The sequence below is a fragment of the Sitophilus oryzae genome, unplaced genomic scaffold (genome assembly GCF_002938485.1).
Source record: "Sitophilus oryzae breed Bouriz unplaced genomic scaffold, Soryzae_2.0 scaffold_496_pilon_pilon, whole genome shotgun sequence".
NCBI classification, from domain to species: Eukaryota; Metazoa; Arthropoda; class Insecta; order Coleoptera; family Curculionidae; genus Sitophilus; species Sitophilus oryzae.
This window is the reverse complement of record NW_022147080.1, coordinates 1,148,317-1,173,407: the sequence shown is the minus strand read 5'-3', so window position 1 is coordinate 1,173,407 and position 25,091 is coordinate 1,148,317. Positions and strand designations below refer to the sequence as shown.

Below are 25,091 nucleotides of genomic sequence, written 5' to 3'. Positions count from 1 at the left end.
TCTTCGAGTGCCTCTCTTAATTCATAAGTTCTTTTGTAAATGTTGCTGTTAACCATACCGTATAAAAAAATCTGAAATGGATAGGTCAGGTGATCGAGGAGGCCCTTGCAATTGGTCCATCTCTTCCTATATCATTACAGTTGGGGGTTGGAATCTTTGGTGTTACACAGCAAAATAAAACACTAAATCACCACAATACACCAAAACACTTTTCCTTTTACACTGGACGCGCGTTTCGCTAACCCATTCGCTAACTAAACGATGATCAAGACTGACTTTAGTCATGATCATCTGCTGATGATGCTAACATGGTTAGCGAAACGCGCGTCCAGTATAAAAGTAAAATTGTTTTGGTGTATTATGGTGATGTAGTGTTTTATTTTGGAATCGAGACTAAAGTCAGTCTTGATCATCTGCTGATGATGCTAACATGGTTAGCGAAACGCGTGTCCAGTGTAAAAGTAAATGTGTTTTGGTGTATTGTGGTAATTTAGTGTTTTATTCTTCCTATATCCCCGAATCTGCATAATTATGATATAAATAATTTTTAACATTTCTTTCATTATGGGGGGGGGGGTCAAAAAACGTAAGTAACGTTCACCGGTTAACGTATCCTTGAAACTGTATGGCCAGGAAAAGTTAAACCCATTCAAAAATTCATATTTACAATTTTTGTTTATTTTAATTAACAAAGTTTGGATATGACAGGTTCACATTTCTGAGAGCAACGACGATTGAACTTGTTTCCATGGCTAATTAAGTGAAATTAGTCAAGAAAGATAAGAATTGGCTCAGAAGTAGAATAACTCAGTAATTTTTCCCCTTTTAGCCGACTCTCTATCTCCAGTAGTTTCAGAAATACCCATAGAGAACATCGCAGAAAACTCACCCCGTATAAGACTTCTTTCTATACCTTCATCAACAACAACGATATTGGACTTTAGACTTGATTATCTTGATTAAAGCACTTTGTGAGTCAAACCCTCCCCACTAAAATATTTATTATTCCCCAAAAGTAACCGACTCTCCTTACTTATCATCTTTACGACGTCCATTCTCCTACTCTTAAGAAAATGAAACAATCAAATTTTGAATAATTACAGACGTTGAATAAAACATCGGATGTAGTGGCGCTTAGATGGAAAGAAGCTAATCTTAAGGAGGGGAGTCATTTATCCAGAGACCACTCCTCCCGTACCCTTTTTACGAACAACGCTTGATAATATAATCAGGAGATTATGGCATGCTTTTTCTTGGGAGGAGATACTTTTGATAACGAAGCGGCTCATATTTATCTCTCAGATTCAGGAGTATTAAGATTCGAGGACACATCGATATGACAGAGAGCGTAGACATTTTTTGTGCTTTTATTTTGTTTGTTTCTTTGTTTCCATTCTAGTCTGGAGAACTAGCCTACATATGAAAGGAACTGAAATATTTTTGTAAATTTCTGTATTACTAAATTGTGCCAAGTCTATCATTTTTCCAGAAGCAGTTTGGCTTCTAGGGGACTCCGGTAACTACAGGGTGTTTTCAAAAACATGTGCCATCTCCTTGGGGTGATACCTCACGTAAACATAAGATTTATTTTTCATATCAATATAATTCTGTTTCGTTTCGTAGCTACATGGTGTTAAAGTCTTCATTTTTTTCGATTTATTATAATTTTCATCCTTAAAAAAATGCTTAAAGTTTAATAAAGAGTCATCCGTTTTGAAGCCCGCTGTATGGTTTCCTTATGTGGACGATACATTTGTTGTTTGAAAACATGGACGTGACCTAGATGACTTCCTTCATCACCTTAATTCGCAGAGCCCGTGCATAAAATTTACCATGGAAACCGAAGTAAACAACCAACTGGCCTTCCTCGATGTGCTTGTCAAGAGAAATGGCGACCATCTGGATCACACAGTGTATCGAAAACCCACTCATACAGACCGGTACTTGCACAAACTGTCAAATCACCATCCAAGCCAAAAACAGGGGATTATCGAAACATTAGCAAATAGGGCAAGACGCATTTGTGCTAAGGAACACATCCAAGAAGAACTAAGCCATTTAAATAAAGCCTTTCTTGCCAATGGCTATAATGACAGAGAAATAAATGCGGCGCTGGCACCTAGGCAGAGGAGACCTGATGTTAATTAATCACTGCGACCTTATAAAGATCTATTGTGCCCCCCTTCCTTGAGTCATCACACGATCTATAACCCATCATACCCCTGTTCTAGAGGGGACATAGTATTTCCCATCCTCCTCTGACAACAGTTCTTCCTCCGAGGGTACACACCCTGCCACGGTTGGAGTTTGACCCTCCGTGCCGCTCTTTACAGTCGAGGAGCTTGCCTCCGGCTGAGGAACTCGTGAGGTGGAGGCTGCAGGATCTATCTCCATTTTCTCCACCTCTTTAACTTGGTCTCCCCTTAGACCTGATACCGGTGTTGTCCCGTATCTACAGGGTGAGTTTCCTACGATGTTCTCTATGGGGATCTCGGAAACTACTGGAGATAGAGAGTCGGTTAAATGGGGAAAGAATTGCAGTTTTGTGGGGTCATAAATATGCGCCTTTCAGATTTTTGAAAAAGTTCATGGCTTACTAGATATTTCGAAAAAAACAAGTTTCGGCTATTTTAAAAATTCCCTAATTCCATTATACTCTATTTTAGACAAAAAGTGTTCAGATAAAAGTTGTAGATAATCACATTCCTAATGAGTTTGTGTTCTCCGATTTTTTCTAAAGCCTGTCATTGTTGACTTATTACACAAACATATGTTTTTTTTAATGGAACCCATAGTTGGCCATGACTTCATAAAAAGCGCCATTTTTTAAGCTTTTCAGTGATATAAGCTATAATATGTTTCTTTCACAAAATTACTGAGTTATAGCCAATTCTTATCTTTCTTGACTAATTTCACTTGGTTAGCCATGGAAACAAGTTCAATTGTGTTGCTCTCAGAAATGTGAAATTGTCACATCCAATCTTTGTAAATTAAAATAAACAAAAAATGTAAATAAAATTTCGAATGAAGGAAAGCGTCTAGGATTATTTGTTCAACTTTTCTTGGCTATACAGTTTCGAGGATACGTTGACCGGTGACAGTTACTTACGTTTTTTAGAGAACGGTTTTCAATGATGTTCTAATTTTGTTATGATTTATTACTTATAAAAAGATAAAATATATTATTAAACGGCTCTTTACAATTTGCATTACACAAACTAAAACTTAAAAAAATAATATTACTATAAGTTATCTATTTTAGAAAATTTTCAAAAAATCCGCAATTGTTTTGAGTACATAAATGCATCTTTTTAAAGCTGAATTTTTAGCTATTCTCACAGAACGACCGGTTGACTTAATTAAACTTCTCCTGTTCCACTTCTTCGAGTGCCTCTCTCAATTCATAAATAATTTTTAACATTTCTTTCATTGTGGGGGGGTTTGGTGTATCATAATGAAAGTCATGTTGAAAACACTCTTAATGCGCGAGTATCTAAATTTAACTTTTCTAGCATGTCTTGAAAACCTTTCTCTAAAAAACGTAAGTGTTCACCGGTCAACGGTCAACGGTCAACGGTCAACGTATCTTCGAAACTGTATGGCCAAGAAAAGTTGAACCAATAATCCTACATCCTACACGCTTTTCTTCATTTGAAAAACTCTTATTTACAATTTCTGTTTATTTTAATTTACAAAGATTGAATGTGACAATTTCATATTTCTGAGAGCAACGACGATTGAGCTTTTGTTTCCATGGCTAACTAAGTGAAATTAGTCAAGAAAGATAAGAATTAGCTATAACTCAGTAATTTTGTGAAAGAAACATATTATAGCTTATATCGCTGAACAGCTTAAAAAATGGCGCTTTTTATGAAGTCATGGCCAACTATGGTTTCCATTTAAAAAAACATATGTTTGTGTCATATGCGAAAAATGACAGGCTTTAGAAAAAATTGGAGAACACAGTCTCATTAGGGATGTGATTATCTACAACTTTTATCTGAAAACCTTTTGTCTAAAATAGATTGTAATGGAATTAGGGACAATTTTTAAAATAGCCAAAATTTGTTTTTTTCCAAATATCTAGTAAGCCATGAACTTTTTGAAAAATCTGAAAGGCGTATATTTATGACCCCACAAAACTGCAATTCTTTCCCCATTTAACCGACTCTCTATCTCCAGTAGTTTCCGAGATACCCATAGAGAACATCGTAGGAAACTCACCCTGTATAATAGAATGTTGTTTTTGTAAATTAATAATTATTAATCATAATGTTTTCTTCGAAAAATGATGATAAAACAGTTTCTGTTGAACTTTTGGCACAAAAATATTTCAAATTTATGATTTCAGTCTGATAACTATTTAGTCAACATGCTTAATTTATCTCAATAATAACAGGTATTGATAATTTCAATTCAAATATTGACGTTAATTCAAAAAGTATTTGGAAAAATCGAAATAAAAGTGATATTTCGACACCCTGTATTTCCGAAACTAAGCATTTTAGAACATACATTTATACGAACTTTTTTACTTATCTTTATCTGCAGAATATGCTGCCGAAGTTTCCGGAATACAGTTTGAACCACCCTGTAGATAGTAGTTTCTATTTTTTACATAAGGACTTTATGGTTACAAAATAATATTATTTAAAACAAAAACATCGAATATAGAATATTAAACAGACATGTTTTTAATAACCTAGAATGGCTTTATCCCCTAACCGAGCCATAGAGAATAGGGATTTTTATATTTCTAAACTATAGAGAAACGGGATCTTTATATTTTTCTAGACCATAGAGAAAAGGGATTTTTATATTTTTGCTTTTCTCCTCTAAGCCTTCTAGTGAATTATCGTTCCGACGAACGTAAATTGATGTGTATTTATTTCGTTAGTCTGATTGGAAGGCAGTTTAAGTCGACAATAGAGGGCCAATTTACGATATCGATAGGATATAATTCAGTTCGTTGAAAGAGACGACTCCCGTCCCACTTTTCTACTTGTATAGAGCTCTAGTTCATAACGTCAAGAAAAATTTTCGTTTTAGTAGAAAATCGAGAGAAGCTAATTGCGATTGTTAGGGATGGCAACCTTAAATCGATATAATTAATAAGTCGATATACAGGGTGGCGCCTCTCATACGACGCCGAGGCTCCAGGGAGAACCACAGTTTGTATTAAAATGAAACTTTGTGACTATGTGTAGGTTAATTCATAGCGCTTTTTAAAAATATAGAGAGTTCTACAGGGTATCCCCCATAAAAGTTTCATATCAAAGTTGTGTTTTTTGTATCGGAACACCACACAATATATTAATTGATTTGGTTCGGATTCTAGGAGATAAAATAAAGGTGAGTTTTATTAAAGAAGTACATGACTAAAATGTAAGGCTTTGACATAATATTTTCAAACCAAACATTTTCTAAAAATTAAAAACAATTTTTAAATTTCAATAAAAGTTACCTAAATTAGTTGGAATTTACCCAGTATAGTCTAATATGTAGGTAAAATAACTATTGTAATTTAAATCAAATTAAAACTTGACCCAAAAAGTTATACAGGGTAAGACAAAATTAATATTGAACATTGGTCACCTTTAAAAGCAAGTTTTGGTGCAAGTTACTCTTTTATTTTAAATGGAACACCTAGTATATTATTCCGATATTCAATAGGGAATTCACGTTTCTTCAGAATACTATTAATGTTACCTATCCCTCGAAAGATTTTCCTAGATATTTTCATTTTTATGATTTAGTGTCAGTAGATGTTTATTATTTGATAAAATATAGGTGGCTGTGATATGTCGTCGTTACTTCAACATAGCTCTCTAATTTAGTCCAACTTTAACAACTAGTTATTATTTTGTGTCAATTAAAACAAAAAGATTCTCAGAAATTTGCGGAAAATGGAAACCTATCCTACATCAGAAAGAATTGATATGATTTTATTAGTTAGCACACTGCATTCACTAATTAATAGAATACTTAAATGTTCCTGATTTTATCTAGTCTGGGCTTTTTATGGAAATATGTTAATGAGAGTGTTTGCAAAATTCGACCCAATATTGTCATCAACATGAAAGAAATGATTGTAGCTGCTTTTAAAAGTAGAACTCCACATACGTTGCATTTATTTACCTGACGAGTAGGCAACCTTAATAATATTTTAAAGATACATATACTGGGTGTTCCATTTAAAATAAAGGAGTAACATGCTTTTAAAAGTGACCATTGTTCCACATTAATTTTGTCTCACCCTGTATAATATTTCGGGTCTAATTTTAATTTGGGTAAACAAACAACGGTTATTGTAATGAAATATTAGGTTATACAGGGTAAATTACCATTTAGGTAGGTGTTATCGTAATATAAAATTTACTCTTCGTTTTTATAAAATGTGACATATGTCAAATTCCTTACATTTTAGGCATATGCTTTTTTTTATAAATGTCACCTTTATTTTTGTCTTAGAATCCGAAAATCAATTAATATATAGGGTGTTACATTACAAAAAACACAACTTTGATGTTTAACTTTTTTTGGAGACTCCCTGTATAACTTATAGAAATAAAACTTAAGAAGAAACTTATTTTATAAAATGCTCCCAAAGTTTCATTTCGATATAAACTACCGTTCTCGTTGGAGTCTCCATGTCGCACTGTGGTCAATTTTTAAAAATTAACAGGAAAATATTAAAAAATCTGATGAAGCTAAGCGGCGTCAAAAACTCCATAAGTAGACTTTGAAATAGTTGCTAAGAACATTTCGTTAACAAATATGTCAAAGGTCGTTGCGAATTTACTGTTATTTTGATTGAAAATGTAGTATAGTTGACAAATTAAACTAAATAATCTTGTTATTTGCACATGAATAAAGTTCATAATTTGCGTATTCCGTGCAAAAAGTTATATGTTATTAATACTATCTAAAATGGAAAGAGCAATTGCTGTTGGTAAGTTTTTTGACATTAATGTTCTTCTGTTGAGTATTAAATATGAGTAAATAATTTTGATATCGTTAGATTTTTTTTTAAATTATTAGAATATACATTTTTTTAATGAACTAGCAGAAAAAAGTCTTATGAGGTTTCAGTTTTAAATAAAGTTAAGTTGATAGTTAAACCATTAGGTAACTTTACTATTCTTATAAAATGATAATTTTTCTAATCTAACATATGCAAATGATCGCGACCAAAATCTATTTAAAATAAAAAATAACGAAACTTTTCCAAGTTTTTAATTATTATACACCCTGTATACGACCTGTTCTTATTAATTATATTATTAATGTAATTTTATGATACCTAACATATAAAATCGGATATAGTTATTAATCAAAGTTAAGTAATTTTCACTAATATTTTTTTCCGGCTAATTTGACAAAATTGACCACAGTGCGTCGTATGGGAGGCGCTACCCTGTACAGAGTGGTCCGAATTGTAATCAGCAAACTGTGTAAAAAAGATAGAAATTCTGTCCTAGCATTCGTTTCGGAGATGTATGGTGTAGTTTAATTTGTTTGTTTTAATTTTAAGTTTTATTTTTATTTCGTTTTTTTTTTCAAATAATTTCTGTACTATCGTCAACATTTGGATGAAAATCGAGTGTCTGGGTATTTTTTGGTACACGATATATAAATAATATTTACTCAATAGAAAAATAATTACAACCTTCTCAAGGTCAAATGGGAGTAAGCGTCATTAAAAAATATAGTATGGGCCAAATAAATGCCCCGTAGAGTTTGACCTCCCCAAAATTATCATAGTTTTTTTTCGATCGCATGGTATTTACAAATTTAGCGTTTGATTTACATAACCTCTTTCTGCCCAAATAAAATTGAACGACTTTATACCTACATATATTTCCTTCACATATAAAAGAAAATATTTTAAACCGAAATATATGTTAATGTAATATTCAATATTTGCGCACCCTATCCCTCTAAAATATAATATATTTTTTTATATTCCTTTCACAGAAAAAAAGAACCAAGGGGGATCGCCTTAATATTCCATTCAAAATCCAGACCCGTCCAACTCCATTTCTTTTGTCCGGGATAAACAGGATTCTGTATTTGTTTAGGTCAGAAAAGTTTTAACGAAGTTTTCCCTTTTTTCCAGGCTCTCCGGATCTCGGCAAAGTGTCCTGGAAGATTTACCGACATGCTTTCCACGTCGGATATCAGATTTGCTCTGCTCTTCATCCAGTTGTTTTCCTTATATAGAGGTAAGTCGAAAATAATGTTAATTTAATTATTCATTAAAACTTGATAATAATGGACCTTTGGCTAAAAAATTAAAACAATCATTCTGCAGGGTGGCCCAAACTTTATTCCGGAAACTTCGACAGCATATCCTGCAGATAAAAATAAGTAAAAAAGTTTGTATAAATATATGTCCTAAAACGCTTAGTTTCGGAGATACAGGGTGTAGAAATTTAACTTTTATTACGATTTTTTCCTAATAATTTCTGAAGTAACGTCAATATTTGGATTAAAATTGGTGTTTGGGAGTTTTTTGACGTGAGAAATTTGATTTTGATGTCAATATAACTCCTATTTGTGGAGCGCGCCATCTACAGGTATTTTAACCAAAGGTTTAACTGTTTTGAAGAGTAATAACTTTTCGTCCGTACCTGTATAAAACTATGGAGTGAAAAAATACAGGGTGGCCCATCGAAGTGGCAAGGCATAACGGCCAGGGTATTCTTTTTTTCAAAAAATCCAAAAACACGTCAATTTTGTTTGTGAGGGGGACAACTTTTGCCACAAAAACGATTGCAAAATGTTCAACCCTCTGAGCGGGGGTGTCATCCCGCAACTTTTTTCAAATGGAAAGGGGGGTCAAGTCGTACCGCAATGAAAAGGGCTTTCTCTTCTCTATACTTTCCGACTTCGTTTTTAAAAATCGGTCGAGTCATTGAAATTTGAAAAGTTTATTTAAACATTTATCAGAGTAAATGATAAGGGTAAATTCCTTCGACCAATTTGCTGTTTCTCCTTATTATTTCTAGATGTTTACGCATTTTTTCACTTGCCACAAGGTTGAACGATCAGGTGCGGTAGTTGCTAGATAGCTGTTCTGTGACTTATGCGTTGAAGTTCTTCTCAATATCGTTAAACTTTTTAACAATTATTATGGAACAATTATTATTATCGAACTTTATTTTAAAAATAATGAATGTGGCAATCGGGTTGCGCAGATATTCAATGAACGCCATCCTGACAAACACCTTTATGGCAAAATTGTTCGCGAGTTAGTAGCAAAATTTCGCGAAACTGGTTCCGTTATGAATAAAAAGAGGCAGAGGGAAAATCCTGTAGTAAATGAAGCTATGGAAGTACGCTGAGTACAAGAAAATTAGCCAATGAGTCCGGCGAGAATCGTACAAGTGTCCAAAGGATATTAAAAAAACGCAAGTTCCACCCGTACAAAATTCAGTTGGTACAAGAACTCAACGAAGACAATTTTGATCGTCGCTTACAATTTTGTGAAATTATGAGTGAACGAGTGGCGAATGATAATAATTTCCTATTTAATGTGTGTTTTTCGGACAACTGTACTTTCTTTTTGAACGATGTAGTGAATCGGCACAACTGTCGGTACTGGGCTGAGGACAATCACAGGGTTTTTGACGAGGTGCACACACAAAACCCTCAGAAATTGAACGTGTGGACTGGTATTTTTGGAAATTCTATTGTAGGTCAGTTTAACGATATTGAGAAGAACTTCAACGCACAGTCAAAGTTTACAGAATAAAATATAAGTTCGGTCACTTAGCATCGGCACTTTGAAAATCGCGTATCAAAAGCCAGAAGCCGCCTCGTCCGATACGCCAGATTTCGATGAAAACAGGAGTGGAAGCCGGGGTAAATAGAAGCCGCATTTTTACCGATCGCAATGTGCGACAAGGTGCAGGGGAACGTGGGGTATTTCAAAATACCTAATAGTAAATCTACAAAAGAAAAATATACTATCAGTTTATTGGTGTATTACATATAAATATTTAGACAAGGCAAGATAAAAAAAGATATAGCAAAAATAAAATAAATTTTAAAAACAAACACAAAAAATAAAGCTACACATTATCAACAGTAAATAATGTAAAAGTATATTACGTAACGAGTGTTTTGGAAAACATATTATTACGCACGAGTGCAGTATTCCATGAGTGCGTAATATGGTTTTCCAACACGAATTACGTACACTATAAAATTCAAAGCTGAAACTATTAAATATCAACAACTTTTGATGTTTAAATGGTATCCTCGGTATTTTTTTACGTTATTCGATAGAAAATGATACTCTGAGTAGAAAGACATATCATATGTCAGCTTTTAACAGTTTCACATATGATTTATTTGAAAGTGTAACACGCGGTTTATAACGACAATTTGACTCGAAATACCAAGTGTGTGGCATGAAATTATTCGTAAAAAAATACTTTTTCCAAATATACTAATGAGCCACCCTCTTTCCATTAGAAAAAATTAAGATATGGTTAAAAATACCATTTGGACATCTTTTAACCGGCCAAGACAAGACATGGAAACCATTAGACGATCAAATCTATTTTTCCCAGGACTCCTTGATTAAAGTTTTGTTTTTAAAAGAGCTATGACACTCAATATTGAAATTTTAAAAGATTTTTTTAAGCTAGAATGCCAAAAGTTGACATATGATATGTCATTCTATTCAGAGTGTCATTTTTTATCGAATAAAGTAGAAAAATGCCCAGGTTGCAGTTTAAAATTCAAAAGTTGTAGTAATTTTCGGCGAAACCGGAAGTGACCGAAAAAAATTGAAAACGTTAATCAATCCTAATTTAGGTCATATACTAACAAATCTCGTTTTTTTATCAGAAAAAATAAAAAAGTTTTAGGGATAAGCCACTTTTGAGACACACCAGGGATAAGCCACTTTTGAGAGATTTTTCGTGTAAAAAATAAAGTGTTCTTGAATAATTCTAATTAGATATTTTAAATAATTTTTTTTTCCATTGCCAAAAAATTAAATATTTTTTTTAAGAAATAATAAAAATAATTATGCTTTTTTATGATAAACTAATAAATAATTAACTAAGGCTAATGTGACCAGTAACACTTTGCAATGAAAATTAAATAACCACTTGAAAAATTATTCCATATGCATGCGAGACCACTCTGTAATAACGCCAAAATCAGAGTAATACGCCGAACGTGATCCGCCGTGTATGCTGGGTCCAAAGTCCACACACCAGTAATACACTGGGAAACACGTGCGTGAAGCGGCTTTTGATACCTGCCGCCGGCACAAGTGACGGAACTTATATTTTATTCTGTAAACTTTGGCACAGTTGTCAGAGTTCAAAGTCACAGAACAGCTATCTAGCAACTACCGCACCTGATCATTCAACCTTGTGGCAAGTGAAAAAATGCGTAAACATCTAGAAATAAGAAAAAAACTCAAATTGGTCGAAGGAATTTATTCTTATCATTAACTCTGATAAATGTTTAAATAAACTTTTCAAATTTCAATCCTTCATATTTTCTGTATGACTCGACCGATTTTCAAAAACGAGGCGGGGAAATATAGAGAATAGAAAGCTCTTTTCATTGCGGCGCCACTTGGCCCCCCTTCCCATTTGAAAAATGTTGGGGGATGACACCCCCGCTCAGAGGGTTGAAGATTTCGCAATCATTTTTGGGGCAAAAGTTGTCGCCCTCACAAACAAAATTGACGTGTTTTTGGATTTTTTGAAAAAAAGAATACCCTGGCCGTTATGCCTTGCGGAACGTTTTCGATGGGCCACCCTGTATACATTTCCATGACTTTTTATGTAAAAAATGTCTCTTGGTAAAAATCGCTCCGAGCAACCCTTCTCAAGATATTTAGAATGAAAATAGTCAATACATGTCATTATTGGCAAAAAATAAACACGTTGAGTAGATAGTTGGCTATTTTACTGAAATAATTAATTTGGGAAGAGACATTTTTTACGTAGAAAATTTCGTAAATTTATTTTTTTACTCAGTAGTAATACAGGTACGGACGAAGAGTTATTACTCTTCAAACCAGTTAAAAAATATGTAGGTGGCGCCCTCTACAAGTAGGGCTCATATTAACATCAAAATAAAACTTTTCATATCAAAAAACGCCCAAGCACCAATTTTCATCCAAATATTGAAGTTACTTCATAAATTATTTGGAAAAAATCGAAATAAAAATGAAACTTATACACCCTGTATTTCCGAAACTAAGCATTTTAGGACATAATTTATACGAACAAAATATGCTGCTGAAGTTACCGGAATACAGTTCGAACCACCCTGTATATGGAGAGATACCATAATTTTATTAGGGTTTTGATATAAGATTTTGGAAATTCCCTTTTTGACAAGTGAACACTGAAAAAATGTATTTTTTAAACGGAAGGCACTGCATATAATTACATTTTCAGTTTCTAGGATTAAAACAAAGATAAATTTTATTAATGTTTACGGCAGTTTAATCATACCGTTTTTGAAATATTTACGATTTTACGAAAATACAGTAATATTTTAATGCTTCACATTTCCCTATGCGTATTTTGGGTTTTTAAAAACAAATATTGTACTGAAGTACCGTATAATCGAAAAAAAACGGCGTCAGCGATGGCTGTGAAATGAAGATCGCTGTAATTGTATATGTAAATTTATATGGAAAATGTCATCGACTCTCATTTCCCAGCCAATTGGACGCTGTTTTTTTCGATCATACGGTATTTTTATTTAGTAAATTTTGTATTGCAATAATAAAAATAAAACTACCTTATACAAGGTGTCAGTCGTAGTCAGTTAATGCAGTTCCAATAGTGGGATCATATTAATTGGTCTTCTTTTACTAATATTTAAATAGTTTTTTTATTTTTTAACGAATTAAGTACCCTTGTACTCTTTGGAAATTTGTTACATCCTTAAAAATTATTTAAAATATCAAGATTTCATGGGTATATTGAGAAATATCGATTAATAAAATTTCAATTATTGTACGAATTATTGTACGAAAACACAAAGAGATAGCTAAAAACGGCGTAAAAAATTTAATAGACAATTACATCATACATCTGATTCACGTAAAATATACATGGTGTTCTATTTGAATTAAACAAGCTATTGCCGTTTAAAGCTAATAATTATTTTTAGACGCTCTGTATATGGTGGCATTAGTTTAATTATTGCAACACAATATTTAGTAAATTGAAAAACTTCAGTACAATATTGCTGACGTCTAGGGCTTGACCTCGTCAAAATTATCATCGATTGTCATTTTTCAGCCGTCTCTGGTGCTGTTTTTTTTCGATCGCAATTTTACACCTAAATCTACCGCAATTTTACACCTAAATCTAGATGCTGTCAAATATCAAAACGAGAAACCTCCAGCGATTTTTCTTACATCTATAATCGCCTCATTTAGATTTACCTTCAAAAAAGCGTCCTCTTCTAAACGCTAGACAGATGGCAGATTGCTTCGGGTCCTTTTTCACAACAAACTCCGGAAATACACGATCGATTTTCCTCCAATCTTACGGCTAATAGATTCACAATCGTAAGAAAGGCGAACGTAAGTTAAAGTTCCTTTTTATGGAAAGCGATTTGTAAAGTTTTGAACGGGATCTCTGTTGTTTGGGGCGACTAGACAAATTGAAATAACACGGAAAAACTGAAAGGAACAATTTGCCGGCAAGCGTAAAAAATCTGTATCGGATTCGGATTGAAAGTCTCGGAAAATGGGGGGAAAAGCTTCCAGTATGCAAATGGAGGCTATTTATTGGCTGGTCCTATAAATAAGGAGCTTTTTGTTCGACATTGTCGTCTGTCTGGTAGTCTATTTTCTATAATACCTCGATTTTCAATCCAGATCTTTTGTTTTCTGATAAAATAATAACATAATAACCTAATAACTAAGAAATGTTTTTTTTTCTTAATATTAAGACCCCTTTCTACAGACTTGTTGCATTCTCCGCCGGCGCCGGTGCTGCCACCATCGAAGACTATCGTAAACAACTGATATATACAAATACATGGGTTTAAATAGCGTGTATACGAAAAATTTATTATACTATTAATATATTATTATATATCTATACTAAGGGTCGGCTTCCGGTCTTGGCTGCCGATTTTCGTGTGTATCTACGAAGAGTACGGTCACACTAAAAACCAGACCGCACACAGCAAAAACAAAAAGATTCTTCAAAAAACAGAAAGCACAAACGGAACGAACATATAAGCCGAATAGACAAAGAAAGAATAGTAAGGATAGCAGGAGACAAATCACCAGTGGGAAGAAGAAGCATGGGATGGCCATTAAAATGATAGAGGGAAAATCTGTTACCATCGATTAAAACTGTAGGCATGGTGTAAATAATGAACTGTAACTACTATCTGGTAGACCTATTTATTCAATTAACTCTTCCACAAAACCCTTCTATGTCGTAGTAATCTAATTAATTCTGTCTTAACATCATAAAGACACTTTTTAATTAGCACTAATTCGACTAACGCTATTATCGAATTTTCTAAGCTTTCGTCCCCGGTTTTGGGACACTGTCGGTGTCTCCCAGGGACGCAATTTTATAAGGGACAAGCCGGCTTTAAAGAGTAAACGTTAGCGAGCATACGTGGCAGCATTTTCCGCAGAGTTTCCACAGTTTTCCCGTCCTGGGAGACTGCAATTACAAAAATGGTCCGGTTAAATTTCCACGTTGGACGCTTAACGTGAAATATTCAGCTCGATTTTCGCATGGAACGGTCTCCGTACTCTTTGAGGACGAGGAGGAGGTAAAGTTATCCTAATTCGGAGCAGGAGTTGAAATAGAATCGTATATGACCCTGTTACGTAAGCCTAGTTCGTATTACTGTGGTTTGAAAGTCCTGTTTAAAAGTTTGGTGGTTTGTAATTCAGTTATGTTTTAGATATTATGTACATACATAATACTATAAAGGATGTCCCAACTTTGAGGGAGTTTTTGCCACTAAAAGAGTTACTATAAAGTAGCCTACTGGTGAATGCGACTTATCTGTTACAAAGCTACCTAGTCGCGGGTTCGAGGCAGCCAAGTGTTATCCACCGACATGTGGAACTTTAGTTAAACTGTTAAACTTTATTCGCAGCGACCTCTCCATGCAGTTTCACATTTCATAAAAATAAACGTCATGATGGAAAATAATTATAGAAGCCATTACTATTGTTTCGCTATTTACCGTGCGATTTTAACGCCTTGTTAGGTAAATTCCAGAACGCAATTGAATTTATTGAATAAAATAGTGGGTTTATATGACAACATTTTCGAACGCCTCTCAAAATATTTCAAATTATTATATTATTTGCAACAGAAACTCATGTGTAATTAAAAAATAATAATAATTTGCTTGAAACTGGGGTCAAACTTTAAAATATTAGTCCACCATCAGAAATAACAAACTAACGAAAAAAGCTTTAATCTAGGTATATTTAGCTTAAAAACGCATAATGTTGGAGCCATTTGGCTGTTTGTCTAAAAAGCCATGAAAAAAATATGGCCGTTTAATCCGAAAAATACTTTATAGTTCCATATGCTTCCACAAAGTACCGGGACAATTTATGAGAATATTTTCGCGCCTTTTAACATTTCGAGGATTAATAAAGTTATGGAATTCTTAGACAGCATCAACATAACGAAAAAACTTTAATTTCTAACTTGAAATAATTTAAAATAACCTCATAAAAAAAAGCTTTGAGCGCTAAAAAAAATTGAGCGATAAAAAACCATCGCTTTTGACATGCTCTATAAGTCAATACCTCTCTCTCTCTCTCTCTCTCTCTCGCAAACGGTAGAGAGAGAATCAATCTCAAATGGTTCTCTCAAATTATCAGAAAGCAACCTTAGAAAACTAAAAAAAAATCTTCCATTCAATTTTCTGTTTCTTCTAAGAATCATTATTAAGAATATATAAAACTGATTCAAGACTATATAGATAAATTTTTGAAAAACCTAAAGGTCTTTCAAGACAGTTTTAATAAACTTAACCAAGAAATTAAACACTTTTCTTTAGTAATATTACTAAAACCTTCTTTTCTATTTATAGCATCCGTTAAAGTTTCAATTAGTTTCTGAATTTGTTCTGTAACATATTTTCACATTGTTAGCCTGAAACAATCTTGGATAAAGTAACAGTAGCTCTCTGAATAGCAGAGTTCTCTGAATAGAAGCATTTCAGAAACTTTTACGTTTCTGAAAAAGTCTTGAAGCTATTATATCCTCCAACCTGCAAAATTTGCTTTCAAAGGCTTGTTTTTGCAAATTTTCTGTTTTTTTTTTAATCATCTTTGTATTCCTTCTGGTTTAGGAGATCCCTGTAATATTATATGGGATATCATGTATAATCTGTCTATATCTATCCATAGTTCTTTTTTTAGCTTTATTTAATATTTTTTACATGTTTTACATGCTTCATATAATAAAATATCTCCTTAATTATTATGGTCGTCACGTCGCAAAGCAAATAAACCAAGGGCTCCTACGTGCGGATGTGCTTTTAAAGTAATGCCCTTTTTAAAGATATTTTTTACACGTTTAGAAGAATAATATTCTCAAATTTAACGCAGGCAAAAAGCGCCGTCCACTGCCGCATCCGCACCGCATGTACGAGATTTATTCTTTGTGTAATGTTCATTTTAAAATTACGTACCTGAGTTATTATTTTATACGTCCCTTTGTGCGAGTGACTCCAAAAAAGTAGAAAAAAGATTAGAATTTATTAAAAACACCGAAAATTTCTATATTCTGTATGTTTTTGGATAATATTTTGTTCTTTGTTGTTAAAATTATATTTTAATATTTTTGCGGATAATGGCCTGAGAGCTAGCCTAACCTATTATTAGAAACATTGAAATAAAAAACATACGTGTCTTGGCAAAAATTGTATATTCTGTAATTTTTTGGATGTAATCTGCCGAAATTATATAGTCTGTCTAACGACAAAATCCTTGACAGTGATAGATATGTCTATCGTTTTAATTTCAAAGTGGTTTATTTTATTTTACAAAGAAATGAATTGGTACAATAGGCATGTTGCAAAAAATATAAATTCGGAAATAAATCATTGTATTGCATAGATTAAGTCTTCATTACTTACAATACATAGGAAGTTAGGAAAAATTCCATGATATCTTTTAAGAAATCAAATTATAATTTCAAACTTGAACATTCCCGGTTGAATTGTGATGTACATAGTCTTCACCAATCACGTTTCAGATCGTAGAAAGGGAAGTTCCATATCATATGTTGGATTGCCTGGCTCATGCGTATCGGGCTGTATATTTCGGGCTCAGTTCAGCTGTAAATTTTCTTGGTTATAGATTATAATTTTATCTAAATGGCTCAAAACGTATCCCTTTTTTCTGTCATAATCTGTCAGTCGAAAGCTTCCCTGACTCGCAAAACAGAGAATATATAATAGTTAACAATTGTTCATAATGTCATACTGTATGATTCACAGTTTCTTCTAAAACCATGTTTTTATTTTTTAGCAAAATATATTCAACTGTAAAATACATGAAAATTTAAGATGTCGATTTTTCGTATATAATTTATAAAAATAGTTTATCTACGTCAGTGAGTTAAGAAGCTCTTAACTCACGCATTTTGAGTGAGCTAAGAGCTTCTTAACTCACGCATTTTCATTACGGCACTTCTTGTTTAGATGAATACCAAAGAGAAAAATTCACAGATTTTGCAATCATAGGCGTATTGAAAATACCAGACACAAGTCGGCGGTTGTCGGCAATCACCTGGTTTTTTTACATTTTATATTAATTTATGACGTCATTTGGAAGAGCTCAATAGAAATATAAAAGAACTAAATCTTGTTTGAAAAGCAATTTGACATTCGTCACGTCAGCACTCCGGCAGTCTATGGTGCGTCCAGAAATGACGAGCCGAGCGCGAGACAAGAGCAAGACAAGACCGAGACAAGAGCGAGACGAGAGCGAGACATTTTCTATCCATTTTTTACGCAAACCTGCCACGAGACGTGGGATCATAGTGAAAGGAAGCCAAACACATATTAAATTGCAATTGAATATAACAAACGATGGCCAAATAATAACGCATAGAGTAATAAATTTTTGTATCTTTAATATGGTATTCTACTTTTGGCTGTTTTCCCCTTTATCCCTTACACGACGTTTTTTACATAATACATTTTTTAATGTTTTTAGAACAAAATGTTAAATAGAAAAGTTATTGGTAAGGTTAAGAAGCACATTTTAACATTACTATAGACTATACAGGGTACTTCAAAAAAGTGTTACGGATATAACATATTTTCTAATGAGAATACCCTATTTTTTATTTTATTATTGGGTTATACATACGTACAATTCGGTAACTTTTCTTGCATTTTTTGATATTATATATCTAAAATTAATAGATGTAATAATTCTATTTGTTTAAAGAAATGTTGGATTTCGGTAGGGTAAAAATTATCAGTGACGCAAAATTTGTAAATTCTATCAGAAAAAATGATAATACATACGGTGTACGATTTAAAGATTTGAGATTACTTAATTTTAAATAGTTGAAATTTATAAATCAGACTTAATATCTCGCAGTCGGGCGAGCCTGCCAAAAACATGTCCAGACTTTCGAGCTTTCTTTGATCGGCCGTTGAAAAATCGACAGGGGACGGATAGCAACGAGGCTCTGTGGGTTGACTCGCGAGGCTCTCGCGAAACTCGTCCACACAGCGAATTTGGAATCTATCGCGCTCGTCTCAATAGGTCTGGACGCACCATCGTATCGCTGATCGCCATTCGCAAATATATTCCAGATACGTATAGTGAACAAGTTCGCAACGTTAAATAATTTTGATATTTAATTTTTATCGTGATTGCTTTTTATGAAAGTGTATACATAGAATTAATTGCATTAATTTGCAATAGCACCTCGAACCCACAGTTTTGTTATGGAGCCATATTAAACCAATCAGAATGAGTATTATGTTACCGTAAAAGCCCGATTTTGGTTAAACGTAGAGTTGCCCACGTAGGACCCCGAAATATACAAAAAAGTGGGTCAGTTTCGGTTAAGTTTAGATTAGGTCTATATTTTTATTAATTCAAAACCAACTAAAACCTAATTCTACTCTAACCTAAACTCACCCCTTCTTTTGCATATTTCCGGCTATTACCGGGGTATACCTAGGTTTAACTAATATTCGAACTTAAGGTGTAAATTTATGGAGGGCCATAAATTTAAATTCGCCGTACAACAAAATTTCAACAATTTTCTCAATAAAAATTAAAAAAAAGTTATAAATCATACTATTTTTATAGAAATGATGGAATAATGGTGAACGGGGTGCCGGTAGACCAAGAAGATACTTGGAATGTAAGTGTTAATTTATACTCGAATTGAGTTGCCTCACAGTAGATAAAAATAAATTAAAATATAGTTGGCTGCAACGATAATTTAGTTTGCAGCTTCTTTTCATCATACCTAATAAAAAAACCGTGACAACCACTACTTATAGTATGTACCTACATATGTATTTTTAAAAATCATGATGAAATTTAAGTATAAAAAGGTGCCCATAATGTGAGTAGCGGTATTGACGGTTTTTTCTTATGAGGAAAATAAGCAAAAAATGAGGAAAACAAGCAAAATATATTATCGATTGCAGCAACTATGTATACCTAGTTTACATTCAGTATGTCCAATTAATATGGAATATTATACCTATACATGCTTTTAAACATTTTCTACCATTATATTTTGATAGTTGAGTTTTTGAAATTATTTATTAGCTTCTTAAACAGAACAGACCCATAATAATTAAAATCTTTATCATCCAAGACTTTCAAGAATTATGAAGTAATCTCACGTCAATTTTTTTTTAAATTATTGCATGCCTTAAGTATTTGTAAAGTTAACAAAAATATTTCTTTGCATACCTTGCAATTAATATATTTGGTCTAATTTATCAGTTCTGCATCATATCCGAAATTCAGATTGTGTGTGACATAACGAAGAGTCAACGTGCAACGTGAAACAAGAAAAATGGCAAATAAAAAAAATGTAAAGTTTTAATTACTAATTACACAGTCCTTCCCTTGAGTTCTTCTGCCTAAAATCTATATTGCCTCCCTAAGATTTTAAATATAAATGATTGAAACTCATAACAAGTTTACCACAATTTAACGTTAAGATAATTATTTAATTATTAAATCCATAATTATACCGTATGATCGAAAATAATGGCGTCCAGTTGGCTTGGAAATGACGATCGATGACATTTCCCATATAATTTCACATATAAAATGACAGCGATCTTTATTTCATACCCATCGCTGACGCCGTTTTTATTCGATCATACGATATTAAAATGTAACACTTACGAAGTTAATAAATATTATAACTATTTCTATTTAATCATTTAATAATTATTCTGATAAAAACACGCTTGATTTTTTATTTTAGAAATCATACAGGCTATAATCATTAATATGACTATATTAACAATACTTAAATTAAAATGTATTTGAAGGAATGCTACTTGAAGTATTAACTCGGAATAATTGCTCATCGCGTTATCGATGTCGGCGTCTTATCACTGTTGTCTGGCTGATTGGCCGTTTAGGTACCTATAATTTGATTTCAAATAATGCAGATTTTAATGTGCCATTTGTGGATTTTTTATTGGAATTTTTTTTTACATATTTGGTATACTCTATGAAGTGCTCATATCCATTTTGAATTATTAAAGTGCCTATTTAGATACATTTAAAGTTAATTAATTAGTGTATAGTAATTGAATTATGGGTTTGTTTATTTTTTATAAAATGTATTTTTTTTCTATTAAAATAAACATAGCTTTACTTATAAAATCACTAGCTGGCCATTTTTAAATACAGGGTGTTAATTAAGTAGTATCTGGCTAACTTCAGGTGGTGATTCTTTGAGTGTTTTTAAGGTAAAATGTTAATTGGTAAATGGTGGTAAATTGGAAACGCATAATTCTAAAGATACAGGGTGTCAAGATGTTTCCTAATAGACATTTTTTTTATTAATATCTCAAAGATCCGTTGGCCGATTTTATTGGAATTTCGCCGTGTTCTGAACTTTGATAAGTTAGCACTAATTAAATGATAATAATTATTATTTACAACAATATTCAAACGGCAAAAACTTATCAACTTATCCCAATTAATATTTGACAACGCCTTGGATTCGTTTGTTTTAACGCCTGTTGGCGGTGGAAACCATGCAAGCTTTTTCTTTGTCCTCAGTTGTTAATTAAAAAAATAATAATCATATAAAAAAATATGGTAATTAGTCTAAATTTATTATTTATGTGATTCTGCTCTTTCTCGTATAATTTGCCCCTTACGGAAATAGTTAGATTAAAATAGCCAAACTTTACCTAACAACCCATGCCTTGACATATATTTTTTTAAATAATATCGCTTTCTTTATCCGCCGATCCAGATTTGAACGGCCTTGCACTGTTCGCTTATCAATGCCGGCTCTATCGACTTAAGTACATGTTGACAGGCAGGTTATTGAACCCATGTTGCTTCTAGCATGTCGTTTTTAAAAGATGGGTCCCATATAAACGCGGCCAGAAGTATTTTCAATACTAAAAATATTTTGTAAAACATTTATTTTGTACTAAATACAAATAAACTGTTCTATTGATAATAATTATAAAAACATGAAAACTTATCTATTATAAATGTTAATGATACAGTTTGAGCAATCTTTCAAGTAGATGCCTGATGAAGCATATTTATTTTAATAGATATCATAGTACGTATCATTGAATAGAAAGCCCAAAGAGACGAAGGCTTATAAGTAGCGGATAAATTGGAAAAATATGTTATGAGTACCTTTTCATTTCCATAGTTGTGTACTTTTTTTTCGGTACACCATTTTTCATACTTAGAGTATGTATATTCATAGTTCTGTTTCGATCTTACCGGAAGCAATCCAGAAATGGCTCTGAATGCCTCTTCTTCAATGTCAGAGGGAATACTTTCCGAATCGCTCATTTTTTACCACTAACCAACTAGTGACATCAATATTATTTACTGTCATATTGACATTGCCATGCATGGTGTTATTTGAACAAAGGTATTAAGATAATTGATTTTTCATAGGTACATAGTTAAGTACAATAATTTTTAAATTCATTGTGTGTTTTTATAGTTAGACGTAGATAAATATTGTACAATACACGCGAGTTAACTCCATTAAGATACTTGTGGAGTTACACAACTCGTGCTGCGCACTCGTTGTGCAACTTTCACACGCGTATCTTACTGATGCTGTTAATTCACTTGTATCGTAAATATCTATTACCTAATTATCATTTATTATTGATACAATTATTATATTCAAATGAAATGAACAAGACAATAAAATAAACAGAAAAACAGCAAACGACTGGTAGCAATAGGTCAAACAAAGCTCGTACATTTTATATGGCACTTCATTTAAGAAAAGCGGGGCATAAAATAGAGAAAGGAGTCATAGAGTCATATTATACAACTGGCCGACAGCAATCCAATCAAGTTTGCCCGCTCTATTTATGTCCGACTCCGTTCGACAATACAATAAAAGGACTTTTTGACGACAGATATACTTCATTGCGAGATATCGATTTCTTTATTCCCATTTTGCCCGCCTTGCCCGCATTGTCAGGGGTGGAGACCAACATTTTTTCTTTCGTTTTCTTTTATCTCCAGGGACGCCGGCGCCGGGCCCATGGAAGCAAGGAACGCACTGCTAATTCTCTCCCCTTTAATCAAAGTCTTTGGTGAAAGTTTGAAACGCCCTGTGGAATGGTTTAAAACAAAAAGGGTTTAGAAACTATTTTATCATCAAGATGCATCTTTTCTTGATACTTTGTATTTTGATTCATCTCGATAGCTTTCCAAGTAGCATTTTTAGACACAAAATCGAAACAAAATCTCTGCTGAGAAACATTGATTGCAAAACAGTTTCGTCACATTTCATTTAGATACATATGTTTCGTAACATAAATTTCTTTTTGTTCGGAAACATTTTTCTTAAATACGGTTTCGCTACATAAGCTATAATAATAGAGATCTTAGTATTACAAATCTTTTGAAACTTTTAAGAAACAGATGTGGCTCACATTTACAGATTTCGTACCCGTTTTGTGCCTGAAAAGTTTCCATAATTTATTTGTTATTCTGTCAAATATGAGAACATAACCTTACTTTATTGTTTTGATTTTGTTCTACAGTTTTTTCATTTAAGCATTCTTCAAGTTTTTATAGTACTATAATTAAAAAACCAGAAGGAAGGACATATGGTGAGTACAAATACAATATTTTTCTTATGCGATTTTATAATAATTTATTATACGCATTACAGAGATGATTTATTTTAGAAATAAATGTATAATAACATCCACTACCCATACCCAATAGGGGACCGAAGAAAAACGTCACCAGTAAACGTTTTTTTTCTTTTTTCCACAATGGAATACATACCTATTTTTATGTTTTAATTGTGTGATAATAAGTAAATAAAATTGTTTTAATTATTTTGACCAAAAGTTTTGATTGGCGTTGTTGACAGGTGACTAGTTCGAAATTTCTACACATATAGCGCTAAATCGAAATATATTGGAAACAAGGTTTCCATTTATTGTCGATTCGTTTCGAAACTCGAGTTTCTCTCTTTTCAGACACAAATATGCTATAATGTAGATGAGTAGTGTCCGACTCCATGTCAATTTTATATAATATTGAATTAAAATTCCGCCATGTTGGCTAGTGATAGCGTTTTTAACTAAAAATATATGTTTTAATCGGCTGTTGAGGTCTTAAACTCACAAGAACGCATTCTACTTACGTTAATTTATATATTTTTATTTTCAGAACCATGATATAAAAATAAAAATCTATATTTCAAACAAAAATATTTTGTAGGGACAAATAATGACATATAGAAGGGGTATTAAAAACATGAAAGTCTGTAATGATGAATTTGCTTTTGCCAGACATTTTTTGTGCGAGAAAATCTAAAAACAAAGATTTTAAGACAAAAAAATTATAGTGGAGGTCGACTGGTATTTTGTTTGTTCACATTTAGAAACAGTGGCTGCTGAAAACGGGAACATCTTCTCAAATCGACAGTTCTGGACTGCCGGCGAACTGTATGTGAATGAGCATCTTAAGCGTTAAAGGTCGCGATGTCTTCGGCATAGGACGGCCATTTAATATCGAGAAAATAAAATATATTATCGCACGCCCCTGTTTCTATCTTGCCAGCCTGCTTGATTAGAAAACGTGTGAAATAAGAACGAGATAGAACGGAAAAAAGAAAAAAATGACATTTACACGCATGAGGAAAAGTGGAAACGCCTTAAACACATGTTTGTTGGAATTCTTGAGACGTTCAAGAGAAGGCGTCAAAGGACGATAGACGAGAATTTAATTTCTCGAAATGCAGGAATGCGTCTCGAAAATATCGAGTAAAATGGCGCCAATCGTTCGTGTAAAATCGACGTTTATTGAAATCGTCATGTTTTTGTGTTTTGTATACAGGGTGAGTCTTAAATAAGTGCAAATATTTTCGGGGCTGGTAGATCTCGATAAAAGAAACGTATTTCTCTCCCAAAAATATTTGCACTTATTAAAGACTCACCCTGTGTATTACAGTGAAAGCCGGAAACCAGTAAATGTTAACAATTACTAGTAAAAACTCACATTCACTGATCTGCTAATTCTACGCCAGTAAAAGTGAAATTAGTATAAAAAATAATAATTTTGAAACCGAATTTTACTAGTGAATGCCAGCTTAGACTTGAGCACGCATGCACTGATCCTCCGTGAATGCTCAAGTGTAAACGACTGTGCGCGCACGCTCACTCTGAATCTGTCTGTGCGCGAGCAGCCACGAACGTGAGCCGTTTGGTTTTGATCCGTACTCAAAGAGATTTTATGTGTGCGCGAACGCTCAGTTTGCACCGGCAATTTGTTTTGTCTGCGTTCGTGCGTGCGTGTGTGATTTTTTTTTTCGTTTTTTTTTATTAAAATTATGGAGTGGATCAATGAATCT

General features: G+C 33.0%; 2 protein-coding genes across 3 annotated transcripts in view; both read left to right on the top strand.

Annotated features, from left to right (window-relative positions):
* Positions 1-25,091, top strand: part of LOC115886779 — a 335,249-nt gene that overhangs the window by 102,595 nt on the left and 207,563 nt on the right. For both annotated transcript variants that reach the window (XM_030906064.1, XM_030906063.1), the window contains exon 2: positions 8,120-8,225. In XM_030906064.1, the coding sequence (XP_030761924.1) occupies positions 8,162-8,225 (64 nt within the window). In that variant the 5' untranslated portion in view covers positions 8,120-8,161. The remainder of the gene's footprint in view (positions 1-8,119; positions 8,226-25,091) is intronic.
* LOC115886771 lies at positions 1,834-2,148 on the top strand. Its single transcript, XM_030906054.1, has one exon. The coding sequence runs from the start codon at positions 1,834-1,836 to the stop codon at positions 2,146-2,148; it is 315 nt and encodes a 104-aa protein (XP_030761914.1).